We start from the raw sequence: 15,884 nt of genomic DNA on the forward strand, positions 1-15,884 counted from the left end.
AATTCAGGCTCACTCCAGATGCATTTCTTTCACACCATGTAACGCAGATCTGCAGAAGTTGGTTCATTACATCCACAAAGAACAAAAAAATCCTCTTCTAATTTTTAATAGTATTAAAAGAGTGTTGCTAAAATGGATTTTGGAAAATGAGTAAAAAGAAAAATGATGCCCCATCAAGGCTCTTTTAATAATTCCCCAATGGCAAGTCAAGAAGCTAAACAAGAAAGTCTGCAAACGCTATACTTGTAGTTCAGTACACAGATGTGCTGGAGAAACTTAACAATCTACATAGCGTTCCTTGTGCAGCAAAGATATGCTTTCAATGTTTTGAGACTGAGCCTTTCGTCATGAGTAATGAAGGCAAGGGCCAGAATAAAATGGTGGTGGAGGGAAAATGGAAGAACATAGGTCCTCAAACAAAATGTCATACGTTGATATGGATAGGCAGGCAGGGAAAAAAGGAGGGAAGCAATAGTGGGAGGGGATAACTCTGAGTGGAGAGGGAAAGGGGTAGAAAGCTGGAGGAAAGGAGACAGAGGAATAGGAAAAGAGAGAGAGACTGGGGAGGATCCTAATGGAAACGGGAGAAGTCGATGTTAATCCCATCTAATGGAGAGTGCCCAGGCAAAATATTAGGTGGTGTTCCTCCATTTTGTGGGTGGCACCAGTTTGGTATGCATGAGCCCATTGACATACATGTCTGCATGGGAGTGGGGCATGGAATTGAAATTGTTAGCCACTGAGAATCCCTGTTACTTCAGCGGAGAGAGTAAAGTTGCTCATCGAAGTGATCTCTCACTCTGGGTCCAGTTTCTCTGATGTAGATGAGGCCACAACGAGAACATTGGATGAAGTAGATGATCCCTGCAGATTCTTGTGAAATGTTGTTGCTTCATTGGGAGGACTGTTTTGAGCCCAGAATGGTGATGTATGCGCATGTGTAGCACATCTTGTGGTCATAGGGGTAGGTATCAAGGAGGTAATTAGTGGGATGGAATGATTGGTTGAGAGAGTCATGGAGGGAGGAGTCCCCGCAGAAGGCAGAGAGGGAATAGGGAAGGAAGATACTTCCAGTGGTGGGATCACGTTGTAGGTGGCAGAAATTGCAGAGGATAACCTATTAGATGCGACAACTGATGGGGTGGTAGATGAGGACAAGGCAAGTCATAGAAGATAGCCTATAGTTGCTATGAGTGAGAAATGAAGGTTGTGGATTGCAATACTTGATCATTGGAAATAAATGCAGGAATAGGCAATTCAGACCATTGAGCCTGCTTTGCTATTTAATAAGATTGTGACTGATCTGGCTATTGACTCAGCTCCACCCATCTATCTTTTCTTCATAAAGGTTAATTTCCTGACTTTCCAAAGTCAACTATCTATGTTTTAAATCTATTCAATAAGGTTGCCTCAACTGCCTCAACAGATTCACCATTTTCTGGGAAAAGCAGTTTCTCCTCATCTCCCCTACTCACTTGAGTCTTGAAGCTATGGCCCTAATTCTACTCTCACCTACCAGTTGAATCAACTTTCCAGTCTCTATCTTCATTATCTCTTTAATAGTTTTATATATTTTTACAAGATCCCCTCTCACTCTTCTGAATTCCAGCAAGTACAGTCCCAGGTGATTCGATCTCTCCTCATAGGCTAATACCACCATCCCTGGAATCAATATGATGAACCTTGTCTTCACTGCCTTCAAAGGCAAGTAAGGAGACCAGAAATGCACAGTTCTCCAGATGTAGATTCGCCAGTACCCTGTACTGTTGGAGCAGAACCTTTCTGCTCTTAAATTCAATCCCTCCAGTAATAAATGCCAACATTCCATTTGCTTTCTTGTTAATCTCTTAAACTGCCAAAGGTTAAACTGCCCGCACAAGCACTCCCAAGTCCCTCTGCATGACGCCATGCTGCATTTTTTTGCCATTTAAGCAGTAATCTTCTTCTAATAGCCGCAAAATTATACCTCTGTACTAATTTGTGCCACAAGTTCATTGACTTTGTTTCATATATTATGGGCATTTAGATAAAGTGCCCTTACCACTGTCATTTTAGAATCTAGTAATCTCTGTGCCTTTTGCAGTTAACTTTTCCGTACTCCACTCTTACTTTTCTTTTATCATAACTTTAGCTTGTTCCTTTGAAATGTGTACCATGCATATTGATGACATTATCATGTACATGAAATGTCACCAGCATCAGGGTCAAAATCAACAAGAAGGGCCCAATTTCCCGGTGAATAGGAATTCAAGAGTAAATGAGCATTCACCATTTAAATTATGCCAAAGTATTTTGTTTCATGCAACATGCATAACATGCTGGGATTTTTTTCACTTCAATTTGAAATATGCCTAATTCTCTAATTATTTCTGTAAAAATGATCAGTTTACCATATTTGTAGCAAATTGAAATATCACCATTTAACATCTTTCACACATCAATGGAGTTCATTAGAACTTTCATCTAAATAAAAATTATTTCATGTTTTAAACTATAATGGTTTTCATTGCTTATATTTAGTCTTGGTCAAAACAGGTTTTTCCGATTGTCACAATGGACCAAGGCTATTCATTCATTTAAAATGGCAAAAAGATTGGTGACTAACACGAACGCTTCACTATTCTCATTATGTGGTTATGTCAAGTTTTTGGAGTGTCAGATTTTGGTGTTCAGAAAGGCATTATGGGAAAGGCAAGAAATAGTCATGGAAGTCTACCAGCAAACAAAAGAGGTTTGTTTTAACTATTCCTCAATATTAGAATGGTATAATGCATATGTACTTCAAACAAAATAAAGTTCTGTTCCAAAAATATCAGGGATATAAATATTATTTTAAGAGTGTTGAATTCATAGATGTATTCTATAAATTAATTTTATGATTAATTCCTAACATTTTATTTGTGTTTGTTGTTGAAGTGCATGAAGTTCAAGACACTGTTTCTGAAAAATGATTGTTTCCAAAAGTGGAGAGTATTCTGTCATACTTTTGACTTTGCTAAGTTGAAAGGTGTTGGGTACTCGGACAGTGCATCTGTTGGAGTACTTAAATGACCACAGTAGAGGCAGTCTCTACTCTGTTCTTAAGCGGTTAGTCATGAGTATCTGGTCAGTACTGTATCAGAATTTTTAAAATGTATTGATTGGCCTTGACTACTATTCTTTAAAGAACACTATTTGAAATCATGTTTGTTTACTTTTACAATAAGCCAAAAGCTTCCCATAATTTTTTTCAGGATGCCTGGCAAAATTACCAAATTAATTGTACCATTTCACTGCTTCCGATGGTGAAAAATACTGTCCAAACTGTAACTTTAATCATACTTGTTAACTATCTTAATTGCTCTGTAACAACTGTAATTCTAAAGCATTAATATTCTGAGTTTCAGTAGGTCCATCAGAATCTGAACTGAAATATAATTGTAATTTTTGGAAAGGATTTTTAATGAATACATGTTAACATTTTGAATAGAAATTCTTTACCAAAATGTAAGAGAGTTATTTCCTTAAGTAAAACACGAAAGTCTGGAGAAGTAGTGGTTGAAGTAAAAACATAATGCTGGAGAAACTCAGTAAGTCAAACAGTGAATTTTATATAGCAAAGATACATAACCGACATTTTGGGCTTGAGCCCTTCATTAAGGTATGGAAAAATGTCAGCAGGCACCCCAAAAAAATGGTAAGGAGAGGAGCACAGACACAAAGGTGAGGGGAAATAGGTGGAAAAGGGAGGGCACAGCAGCAAGTAAGGGAGTAGGGATGGCTCTGTGAATAGTGAGTGAAGGGGATGGAGACCCAAGGGAAAGAAGACAAAGGGAAAAGGGAAAGAAGGGAGAACGGAGAGTAGGTTAGCAGAAACCGGAGAAATAGATATTAATGGAGGGTGCCCTGATGGAAAATTGTGTTTCTCCAATTCACGGATGGTCCTGGTAGGATAGTACATAAGGCCATGGACAGACATGTGAGTATGGGAATGGGACACAGAATTGAAATGGTTGGCCATTAGAAGATCCCTGTTACTGATGCAGACAGAACAAAGGTGCTCAACAATGCGATCTCCCGGTCTGCACCCAATCTCCGATGTAGCGAGGTGCCCAAGAAGTGCTATTTCCTTGTTCAATATGAAGAGGTTGCAAATTATAAAGTATTTTTAATTCTGGTAAATATCAAAATGTCATATTTCACTAATTTTATTTCAAATTTTAATAGTACCTCCGTGAATTCAAACAACGATGCCATGCCTCTCCAGTTTTTTATCCACGACTCTTGCATCTTAAAGCTTATTGCCACATATTGGCTGGCCAAATAGGACATGCAAGCCATCTTTTGGATCGTGCTTTAGATCTTAGCAAAGCACATGGAAATGTACTGGAAGAAGAATGGATAAACACAAATAAAGTAAGTGCCTCTTGTTATTTTCTTGTCGTTCAGGGACAGTTATCAAAGAACACAAGGTGTATATCTTCATCCAGATTGAAGGCCCTAAAATGATCTGACAACAGTCCTTCATACCCCATTGATCTAGCATATCCACACCATCATTCACCTCGGATGCAGGTCTAACTGCCTGCCTAGTTTCCCAGCTATCAGCCTCAGACTTCTCTAGAGATCCTGCCTCCACCTCCCAACCTTTACATACCAAAAACTTGTTGCATGACATCTGGATTAAACTGTTTTCCTTGACTCATTCCCGACACAGCCCTTTCACCATATTTCTTCTCTGATCTCTGCAATTATGTACAACTGTTTCACCATGTGTGAAATCAGGAAATGAAGTATGGAGAAGCTCTTTATGTTCAGATTGGCCATAGAGGCTGTTTTGTATGTCCTCTCACTCTATGGAATCCATTTGATTATAATCATGCTTATTATTGGGGTGTTGGACGATGCACTTCTGGGTAATACACTCCAGCTAGCATTTATCGCCATCATTCAGAGACACAATATCATCATTGAACATTTGCAATCCGTTATCGTTGATTGTGTCCAGTACTCATTGTACTGAACTCTTCTCTGTTGGATAACTTTTGATGCTCTACTATGGCTGTCATGGAAAGGTTATTGAAGGTAGCAACTCATTTCCCAGATGCTCCTGCTGCTTCTCTACAGACAGCTGCCATCAGAAATCTAAGCAGATGCAATCTAGCAGCAGTCGGTGTGTCGAGAACATCCAAGGCCTTTCTGAATGCACGAGACCAGCTCCCTGGTTAAAAAAAAAGCAACTTCTTCCTAATTGCTCTGATGGTCAGAACTTGCAAAATGTGTAGGTAAAAACAAGACTAACATGAATGTCTTGCCTTTAAAATAGTTTCTTGGTATCACTGCAAGTCACAGTCAACATATTTCTGCAAACATGTGAAACACCTTTCCCTTTTATATCCACAATCCCCAATTAAAGCAGAGGAACAATTGATTGGAACAACATGCATTTCAACTCTAACAGCCATGTACGTCACTGCATTGTTGTTCTTCGTTACATTAAAACCCAATTAAGTGACCTCTGAGTGGAACAAACCCAATGACACAAATCATGCTTCTGGGGGGGAGGTCATTTTTTTAAATGCCCAATTCTGGAACAATGACTAAGGTTGCCTCATTTAAGATGATTAAACTTATCATGGATTAGAAACTTGTGGACTATTGGTGCAGGTCTGAGGCTAGGCATTCATTATTTCTCTCAGATTGCCTGGCCAAGGATATTCTATCATTTACGAAGAACCAACCAGAAGGATAGAATACTGTCCATGTGCTGATATGAATGAAGTCAAAACAAAAGCTGAGTACCCCCAGTGCTGTTCCTAACAAAGGAACTTGCTTGATTTGCATCCCATCCATCATCTTAAACATTTCCTTCCGCCATTGCTACCAAACAGTCATTCGCATATCCCAGTTATTTCAATATGAACTGGAAAATGTCCCTTGTGTAACATCTTGTGTCTTATTGCAGAGATATTCATTAATGGCTACTTTGAGTTGCATTTCAGTTATTAGTATCACGTTACATAATTATTTCAATTCTTGGTTTTCATGTGCACAATAAGAAATGTATAAGCTTGGAAATAAGCTATTTTTTCCATGTACCTTCCTTTACATGCTCATTATTTGTACTTTAGATAATTGTGACACTAATAAAGCCCACCCCTAGATTCCACAATGAAGCAGTAGTTTGCCAACTTGTCCGGTATGTGTTTGTAGTGCTAAAGCTTTCACACAGTGAAAGGAATTTTGTGAATCATTGATTTTGATGGCTTGTGTCTAAGAGAAGGACTCAGAGAAGGTGTTTTCCCATTGCCACACCTTTTGATGGTAGAAATCAGAAAATAAGTTTTTTTTTAAAAAGCCACTTTTGCAAAATAATGTGGTACATACTATAGATTACTGGATCAGCGGATGGCCCAGTGGGCAAGAGTCAGTCAACCCATCGCACTACGAATCATAGTTGATGACTTTAATCAGGCCTGTCTCAGGAAAATCCTGCTCAATTACAATAAGCACATAACCTGCTGAACCAGAAGTCTCAACAAACTTGATCACTGCCACACACACTGCTCTTTCCCAAGACTGCATATAGACAGAGCTTAAAATGAGAGGCTCCAGAGATCAGGACAGCCAGAAAAGTTACAGGGCTGCCTCGAGTCAGTGGATTCAAGGACTCGGCTGAGAAACTGAATTACTATACCAGGGCCATTACAGACATTTTTAAAATAGCTGTGAACGAGTGTGTCCCCAGCAAATCGTTCAGGATTTTCCCCAACCAGAGGCTCTGGATGAACAATGAATCTGGAATCTGCTGAGAGCCAGATCACAGGCATTTAATTCTGGAGATCCAGATCACTACACAATGAGCAGGTACAACCTACAAAAAGCCCTCATCCAGGCAAAATGGAAATTTGGATGAGTTAAAAATACTGAAGAATACCCAACAGCTGTGGCAGGCCCAAATGACATAATCTGCTACAAAACCAAATCCAATGCAGGAGAGAGCAAAGCTTCACTCCCAGATGAACTCGATGCCTTCTGTGCCTACCAGAACAAGGAAGAACTACTGCGCACCCCCATGTCTCATGATCATCCTCTACTGTCTGTATCTGAGGATGCTGTGAGTGCTGGCTTCAGGAGAGGAAATCCATCCAGTGTGGACAGAATCCACAGCCAAGTAATGAAAACCTGTGCTCACCAATGTGCCATGGTATTCACGGATATCTTCAATATCTCACTTCAGCGAGGTGTGGTACTCACCCGTTTCAAACAGGCCTCAATTGTACCAGAGCACAAGAAGAATGTGGTAACCTGCCTTAATGACTACCGAGCAGAGGAACTCACATCGACAGTGATGAAGTGTTTTGATGGCTAGTGTTGAACATATCAACTCCTGTCTGAGTGACAACTTGGATCAGTTCCAATTTGAGTATCATGGCCACAAGTCTCATTGGCTCTACACAAAATCTTGGAACCCTTGGACAGCAAAGACGCATACATCAGGATGCTCTTCATCGACTATAGTTTGGCATTCAACACCATCGTCCCATCAAAACTCCAAAGCCTAGGCCTCAATAGGCTTCTATGTAATTGGATCCTGGATTTTCTCAATCAGCAAGGATTGGTAAGAGCACCTCTCCTATAACAGAGAATCACAGGCTGCGTGCTTTTCCCCCTGATCTACTCACTTTACACCTACGACTGTGTGGCTCGATACAACAATAACACCATCTACAAATTTGCAGATGATGTCATGGTAGTGGGTTGTATAAAAAGGAATGATGAGTCAACATACAGGAGGGAGATTGAAAACTTGGCTGAATAGTGCACCAACAACCATCTCGCGCTCAGTGTCACCAAAGACAAGCTGATTGTGGACTTTAGAAAGGGGAATTGGGGAGCAGAGGTGGAGAGGGAAAGCAAATTTAAATTCCCTGGAGTCACTATCTCAGAGGACCTTTCCTGGAGCCAACACATGACACGTCATCATGAAAGAAAGCACATCAGCACCTCTATTTCCTCAGGAGTTTGCAGAAGTTTGGTCTAACAATGGAAACCTTGGCAAACTTATACAGGCTTGGGGTGGTTTGACCGGCTGCATCACAGCCTGTATGGGAGCACCAATTCCTGAGCAGAAAGCCATGTAAATATAGTGGACACAGCCCAATACATCACATGCAAAATTCTCTCCACCATCCAGAAAATTTACTTGGAACAATCAAGACATGCTGCAGCCTTCAGGAAAGAAGTGTAGGAGCCATAAGATTTGTGCCACTAGGCTCATGAATAGTTGCTTCCCCTCCACCATCAGACTCCCAAATAAACTACTCAGAGACTCATTTAAGAGCTCTTGCTTTGCATATTATTTATTACTGAATTATTTTTTTTCTGTATTGCATAGTTTGTTTACATTTTTCTCTTTTATAAACATATATTTTCTTGTACACAGCTTTTTGCACTACTGATAAATATAAATTCTGCCTTGTCCAGAAAAAGAAATCAGGGTTATATTGATGTCATGTATATATGCTGACAGTAAATCTGAATTTTGAACTTTAGATGTTGAGTTCGATGAGAGAAGTAAATGTCAAACAGCTCTCTCCTGGATATAGAGAGTTTTAATTTTGTTATACCTGCACCAATCGGGGATAGTGGTTAAAAATCTATAACATTGAGACATGTTTTTGAGATATTAAAGTGAATCATTGGTGTGTTGAGCCACAGGAGATGAGTGAGAATGTAAACAAATATTTTCATGTGTTTAGTGTGGATAAGATCATGGAAGCCAAGGACTTGAAGCAAATGAGTTGTCATGTTATAGATCATATACAAATGACCAGGGAGATGGATAAATCCTCAGACTTTGTGGGAAACTAGCGAAGAAATTATGGCAGAAGCTTTGTTTATTTGTCCTTTGTGATCTTGTTTCCTACCTACTTTCTCAAGATTAATTTATTTCAGTTACATTTTTATCCTTGATTTTTCAAATGATCTAAAATGGTTGAGAAATCATTATTAATGTTGCATGATATTGTAAGACATCAAAACAGTTACAGTTTTACAATTGGCATTTAATGTATTACCAGAAAGCATGGTTTATTGAAGATGATAATGAAGAGCCTGAAAACCAATGGTTGAAAGTTGCCGAAAACATGCCAACATGGGAAGAAACAGCAGGTGTAACTCAAACCTCTTGCTACCTTCTGCAGCCATTAAGAGATATGAATGACTTTAATGCTGATGACTCCCTACAAGCAGACAGGTCAGAGACTGACGTATGCATTCCCTACTAATGAAACTCAATACTGTGGGATCTCAAGGTGCCTACTTGGTGCTGGACATTTAAACATCTGTGATGTTTTAATTCCTCAAAATAAAATGCATCAATAAATATTTTGTTATCTCTTCTAGTGATGGTGAAATTATTTTGACATGAACAAAATTAGATGTAATCTTTTATTTTCCTTATATTGGTGGTTATTAGTCCAATATTTATCTTTATGGTTTAATTGGCTACAGTTGTTAATTCTTCTATGTTGAGAAATTGGAAACTTTTTTCAAAGCAGTTCCAATGGTTTGTGATTCCTTTTATATATAAAAAAACAAGTCTCAAAGAAATTACAGAAAAGCTAGAGTTATTTGATTTTATCATAATTTCCATCAGTATTCTTATTTTCAAAGCAGTCCTGTTAAGAATTTCACTTGTCAGCAATCCCATAAAATAAATGATTGACCTTTACATTTTGTTTATTGATAGATTTTACTCAAAAGATCTGCAGTCTGCCAGGGAGCTATTTGAATTGTGAAGAAATTGCATAGCTCCACTTGACAGCAGATCATCTCAGTCTGGAAGTAAAACATAACAGGTGCAGTGACAGAAAATAAAATTTATAAAACAATGCTGGAAATCTAAAATTAAACAGAAAGTGGTGGTAACCAGTCACCAAAACATTCAAACATTTTAAAAAGAAAAAAAGTTATTATTTCAATATTGTATGCTTTTAATTCAAAACTGTCGATCTGAGAAATTAACAATTATAAATTATGACCGAGTTTCTCAAATGGGATCATGTATACAATGCTTAAAAAATTAGTGAAAAATGGGAGGAATTAGCAGACTCCATTGACTCTCTCAAAAAAGATTTAATTGAAAGATTAGCAAATTTATAATGATTTAATATTGTCATGTAATCTTAGTTTTACCCCAAGCTATACCAAGAATGAATGTATCATAATTTTTAGAGCACAGAAACAGATCTTTGAACCACTACATCCTTTCCAAACTTTTTGCCATCTACACTATTCCCATTTGCCTGCATTAGGTCTGTATTCTTTAATGCCTTGTCTGTTTGTTTCTAATCTAAATGACCCTTAAATGTAATAATACTGTCCGATTCTACCATCTCGTCTGGCAGCATGTGCCAGATATCGACCACTCTTGAGTATAAAACAGCCATTCATCGCCTTTAAAACAACTTTCATCTTAAACCTATGCCCTCTTGTTTTTGATACCCCAACCATGGGAAACATCTTTACTACCTATGCTTCTATCAGATCACCTCTCAGTCTCCCAGAAAGCAAGCCTATCCTATTCAATCTTTCCCAATAACTCTAATCCACACTATTCTGCAATGTATGACCACTAAATTCGCTAATGTAGGATAGTGCATTGGTAGATAAATGGGCAATGAAAATTTTGAATATAAGAACAATCTACAAGCTGAAGTATGTTTTGTTTAATTGAAATCTTTCATAAGAAGAAAACAAAGGCTAAACAATTACCTCTCTGTTATGGACAGGTTCTTTGTATCTAGTTTATTGAAGTTGATGCTTTTTTAAAATCTCAGTGAAGTCTTGTATTCAGCTACCTCTGGTCTAAAGAAATGATCTCCGATTAACAAATCTATCTGAAGAACTGCAATTCTCCTTTGCTGGCACTGTTGCAAATTGGTTACAAGTATTGAACACTATAGCACAAAACGAGGCCTCCTGGCCTGGTCTGTGCCCTCTAGTGCAATTGCTTTCTTCCTGTAATGTGGTGATAGACAGTAATACAAACTTGAGCAATCCTTCAACTACTGATTTATACAATACTAATATGATCTCCATGTTTTAAATTCAGAGCCTTGGCCAATATATTATCATGTATTCTTTCATATGTACCTTACCTATTCATTGTGGTCATGGACTCAAAGGTTCCTTAACATTCCTTAGTACACTATAGCTTATTGTCCTACTGTCCAATCCCAAATGCCTTGTACTTATCCAACCTCAATTCAGTTTGACACTTCAAATCACAACTAATCAATCCATTCATATTTTAACATTAAGTGGAGTAAATTGCACTTCAATCAAGAATGAGCATCAGGCAAGCATGTTATCAACACTCAATGGGAAGGCAAAGAGCATGGTTCTATTAGCATGGATTTGTAGGTTACTCATTCATTTAATTGATGATGGCAGAGAGAAGTTAATAGATGAGTACCAAAAGAGACCAAATTAGTTCCTTGTTTACAGTAGAGCACAGATCATGTGGCCCATTGGATCCATGCCAGGAAATAGTCCCATTAATACTATGCCCTTTCTATATTTCCCTGTACTTTATCAATTAGTTGCCATGAATGTTCCCACCAATATCTTTTAATTCTTGCTGTCAAGTCAACCTTATTTATTGTTCATACCATGCTCACACCGTAGGATGAGATAGCATTTCTCCAGGACCATGGAGCATATTTACATAGATATAAGTTAGAAAAGCAGTTAACGCATTAAAATATTAAGGTATTAAGATGTGTACACTGAAAGTCCACTGAAATAGTCTTTTTCACTGACTTCACAATCCTCTGCAGGGTCTTGTGGTCCAGCTTCCAAACTAGGCGGTGATATAGTTGCATAGGATACTCTCAATACATCCTCTATAGAATGTGGTGAGAATGGTGGGTGAGAGAGACTTTCCTCAATCTTTGCAGGAAGTGGAAAGTACTGCGGGGCTTTCTTGGCTATGGAGCTGTGTTAAGGGACCAGGTGAGGTTTTCCATAGTGCATAGTTAATGCCAAAACTCACACTCAGAGCAGTTCATAAAATCTAAGATCAGAATCAGATTTATTGTCGTGAACATGCCACAAAATTTGTTGTTTTTGTGGCAGCATGACAGGTGCAAAATTTCTATAAATTACAGTTTCATAAATACAATATTTAAAAATGAATAATTAGTGAAAAGAGAAAAAAGTGAGGTTTATTGGTTCATTGTCTGTTCATAAATCTGACGATGGAGGCCAAGAAGCTGTTTTTGTAATGTTGGTTGCGTCTTCAGGCTCCTGTATCTCCTTCCTGATGGTAGAAGTGAGAAAAGGGTGAGTGGTAAGGGTCCTTGATGATAGAGGCTGCTTTATTGAGACACTGCTTTTTAAAGATTTCCTTAATCAAGTGAAGACTAATGCCCATGATGGTGCTGGCTGAGCTTACAGCCCTCTGTAACCTTTTCCTGACACCTCTATACCAGACAGTGATCCAACCAGTCAGAATGACATACCAAATCTCTTCAAACTCTTAATGAAATAAAGTAGCTGGTGAGACATCTTCTTGATTGCATCGACCTGAAGGCCTCAGGATGGATCTTCAAAGACCTAGGAATATGAAGTTCATTACCCTCTCCATGTTCCTCTATTCTCTTATCACAGAAAGGATTACTCACTTTGAGATACGAGGTCTGTTTGCCCATTATGCTCTTTAATTAGCAGTAAAATTTCCAACTTCTGTATTCTGATTAAGGATTATTATGATGAAATATTAAATGTTTTTTTTTATCTCCACTTTGATTTTATTTCAGATTTGTAGCATCTGAATGTTTTTATTTTCCAACTTCCATGTTCCTTCTCTGTGAAAATTATTTTTTTTCCTTGCACGAATTAAGCTCTCACATTTTATCATGAGTATCAGTGAAGATGCTTTGATATGAATTGAGGAGGATGTGGAGCAAGGAGGACTGGATACTGATCATAGAAAGAGCAGCAGGTGGGTCCATTTAGATGTGTCTTCTGAGGAATTTGGAGCACAGCAATGCTTCTTACGTAATTTGTGTAAAATGTACTTTTGTCACCAAGACAATAGTATAGCCAGAAATCTTTATAAATAGAAAAGAAAATAATTAATGTCATGCTAATTTGTGATTGCAAAAGCAAGTTAATATACATTTGAAGTTTCCCAATAGTTTAAACTAATAATATATTCTTCTAAGAATGTGACCATTTGACTAAGGACTAAGGACTAGAAGAAGCGAGCTGCCCACCAGGCTCACCTTACAAAGCCGTCCTGGCCAGAGAAGAAACAAGCCTTCCGTCGCACATGCAGCCATCTTCAGCGCAAACTCCGGGAGATCCAAAATGAGTGGTGGATTAGCCTCGCCAAGCGAACCCAGCTCAGCGCAGACATTGGCGACTTCAGGGGATTTTACGAGGCTCTAAAGGCTGTGTACGGCCCCTCACCCCAAGTCCAAAGACCACTGTGCAGCTCAGACGGCAAAGTCCTCCTCAGCGACAAGATCTCCATCCTCAACCGATGGTCAGAACACTTCCAATCTCTTTTCAGTGCCAACCGCTCAATCCAAGATTCCGCCCTGCTCCAGCTCCCTCAACAGCCCCTAAGGCTAGAGCTGGATGAGGTCCTCACCCGGGAAGAGACATATAAGGCAATTGAACAACTGAAAAGTGGCAAAGCAGCAGGTATGGATGGAATCCCCCCACCCCCCCAGAGGTCTGGAAGGCTGGCAGCAAAACTCTGCATGTCAAACTGCATGAGTTTTTCAAGCTTTGTTGGGACCAAGGAAAACTGCCTCAGGACCTTCGTGATGCCATCATCATCACCCTGTACAAAAACAAAGGCGAGAAATCAGACTGCTCAAACTACAGAGGAATCACGCTGCTCTCCATTGCAGGCAAAATCTTTGCTAGGATTCTCCTAAATAGAATAATACCTAGTGTCGCCAAGAATGTTCTCCCAGAATCTCAGTGCGGCTTTCGCGCAAACAGAGGAACTACTGACGTGGTCTTTGCCCTCAGACAGCTCCAAGAAAAGTGCAGAGAACAAAACAAAGGACTCTACATCACCTTTGTTGACCTCACCAAAGCCTTCGACACCGTGAGCAGGAAAGGGCTTTGGCAAATACTAGAGCGCATCGGATGCCCCCCAAAGTTCCTCAACATGGTTATCCAACTGCACGAAAACCAACAAGGTTGGGTCAGATACAGCAATGAGCTCTCTGAACCCTTCTCCATTAACAATGGCGTGAAGCAAGGCTGCGTTCTCGCACCAACCCTCTTTTCAATCTTCTTCAGCACGATGCTGAACCAAGCCATGAAAGACCTCAACGATGAAGACGCTGTTTACATCTGGTACCGCACAGATGGCAGTCTCTTCAATGTGAGGCGCCTGCAAGCTCACACCAAGACACAAGAGCAACTTGTCCGTGAACTACTCTTTGCAGACGATGCTGCTTTAGTTGCCCATTCAGAGCCAGCTCTTCAGCGCTTGACGTCCTGTTTTGCAGAAACTGCCAAAATGTTTGGCCTGGAAGTCAGCCTGAAGAAAACTGAGGTCCTCCATCAGCCAGCTCCCCACCATGACTACCAGCCCCCCCACATCTCCATCAGGCACACAAAACTCAAAACGGTCAACCAGTTTACCTATCTCGGCTGCACCATTTCATCAGATGCAAGGATCGATGAGATAGACAACAGACTCGCCAAGACAAATAGCGCCTTTGGAAGACTACACAAAAGAGTCTGGAAAAACAATCAACTGCAAAACCTCACAAAGATAAGCGTATACAGAGCCGTTGTCATACCCACACTCCTGTTCGGCTCCGTATTATGGGTCCTCTACCGGCATCACCTACGGCTCCTAGAACACTTCCACCAGCGTTGTCTCCGCTCCATCCTCAACATTCATTGGAGTGACTTCATCCCTAACATCAAAGTACTCTAGATGGCAGAGGCCGACAGCATCGAATCCATGCTGCTGAAGATCCAACTGCGCTGGGTAGGTCACGTCTCCAGAATGGAGGACCATCGCCTTCCCAAGATCGTGTTATATGTCGAGCTCTCCACTGGCCACCATGACAGAGGTGCACCAAAGAAGAGGTACAAGGACTGCCTAAAGAAATCTCTTGGTGCCTGCCACATTGACCACTGCCAGTGGGCTGATATTGCCTCAAACCGTGCATCTTGGCGCCTCACAGTTCGGCGGGCAGCAACCTCCTTTGAAGAAGACCGCAGAGCTCACCTCACTGACAAAAGACAAAGGAGGAAAAACCCAACACCCAACCCCAACCAACCAATTTTCCACTGCAACCATGTCTGCCTGTCCCGCATCGGACTTGTCAGCCACAAACGAGCCTGCAGCTGACGTGGACATTTTACCCCCTCCATAAATCTTCATCCGCGAAGCCAAGCCAAAGAGAAGACATCCCTAAAAAATGAGATGAAATTCTGAGATGTGTACCTCTCTAGTTGTTCTAGCTCCAAGAGACTGTAATATCACTCCCAATGTTCTGTAAGAAAAGCAGATGTGAGAACTGTTGTGTTCAATAGTCTTTCCAATGTCGAATCAGAATTGCAGGTGTTCTAAATTCCAGCAGACGCCAACGATCTTCCATCAGTTGGTCACATAATTCAAATTACAAAGTACTGATTCCATGAAAGGTGATGGCACAGAAGCTGAATCCTAACCCATCCAAAAGGAATGTGCAGAAAAGAATTCTACTCAAAAGGTTGTTTGGTTGGGGAACGCGCTGCCAGGGGTGGCAGATCCTATTTTGTTCAAAGGACATCAGGATGAGTGACTGCAAATGAAAGAATGTGCGGGGCACTGGGAATTGGTTTGGTTGGATGCTTTCAGAGTCTAATTGTGA

The 15,884-nt window shown here is 40.0% G+C and overlaps 1 protein-coding gene across 3 annotated transcripts in view; it reads left to right on the forward strand.

The window, feature by feature from the left end:
* LOC138762086 (adenylate cyclase type 10-like) overlaps positions 1-9,904 on the forward strand; it is a 178,053-nt gene extending 168,149 nt beyond the window's left edge. Inside the window, exons 30-33 of one of the 3 annotated variants that reach the window (XM_069935358.1) lie at positions 2,536-2,731; positions 4,207-4,395; positions 9,063-9,238; positions 9,734-9,899. In XM_069935358.1, coding sequence (XP_069791459.1) covers positions 2,536-2,731; positions 4,207-4,395; positions 9,063-9,238; positions 9,734-9,782 — 610 coding nt within the window. In that variant the 3' untranslated portion in view covers positions 9,783-9,899. Of the gene's footprint in view, positions 1-2,535; positions 2,732-4,206; positions 4,396-9,062; positions 9,239-9,733 lie in introns of all 3 variants that reach the window. The other 2 variants (XM_069935357.1, XM_069935359.1) reach the window with 2 other exon arrangements.
* Positions 9,905-15,884: the final 5,980 nt, after the last annotated feature.

Source organism: Narcine bancroftii, chromosome 4 (genome assembly GCF_036971445.1).
Source record: "Narcine bancroftii isolate sNarBan1 chromosome 4, sNarBan1.hap1, whole genome shotgun sequence".
Lineage (NCBI taxonomy): Eukaryota > Metazoa > Chordata > Chondrichthyes > Torpediniformes > Narcinidae > Narcine > Narcine bancroftii.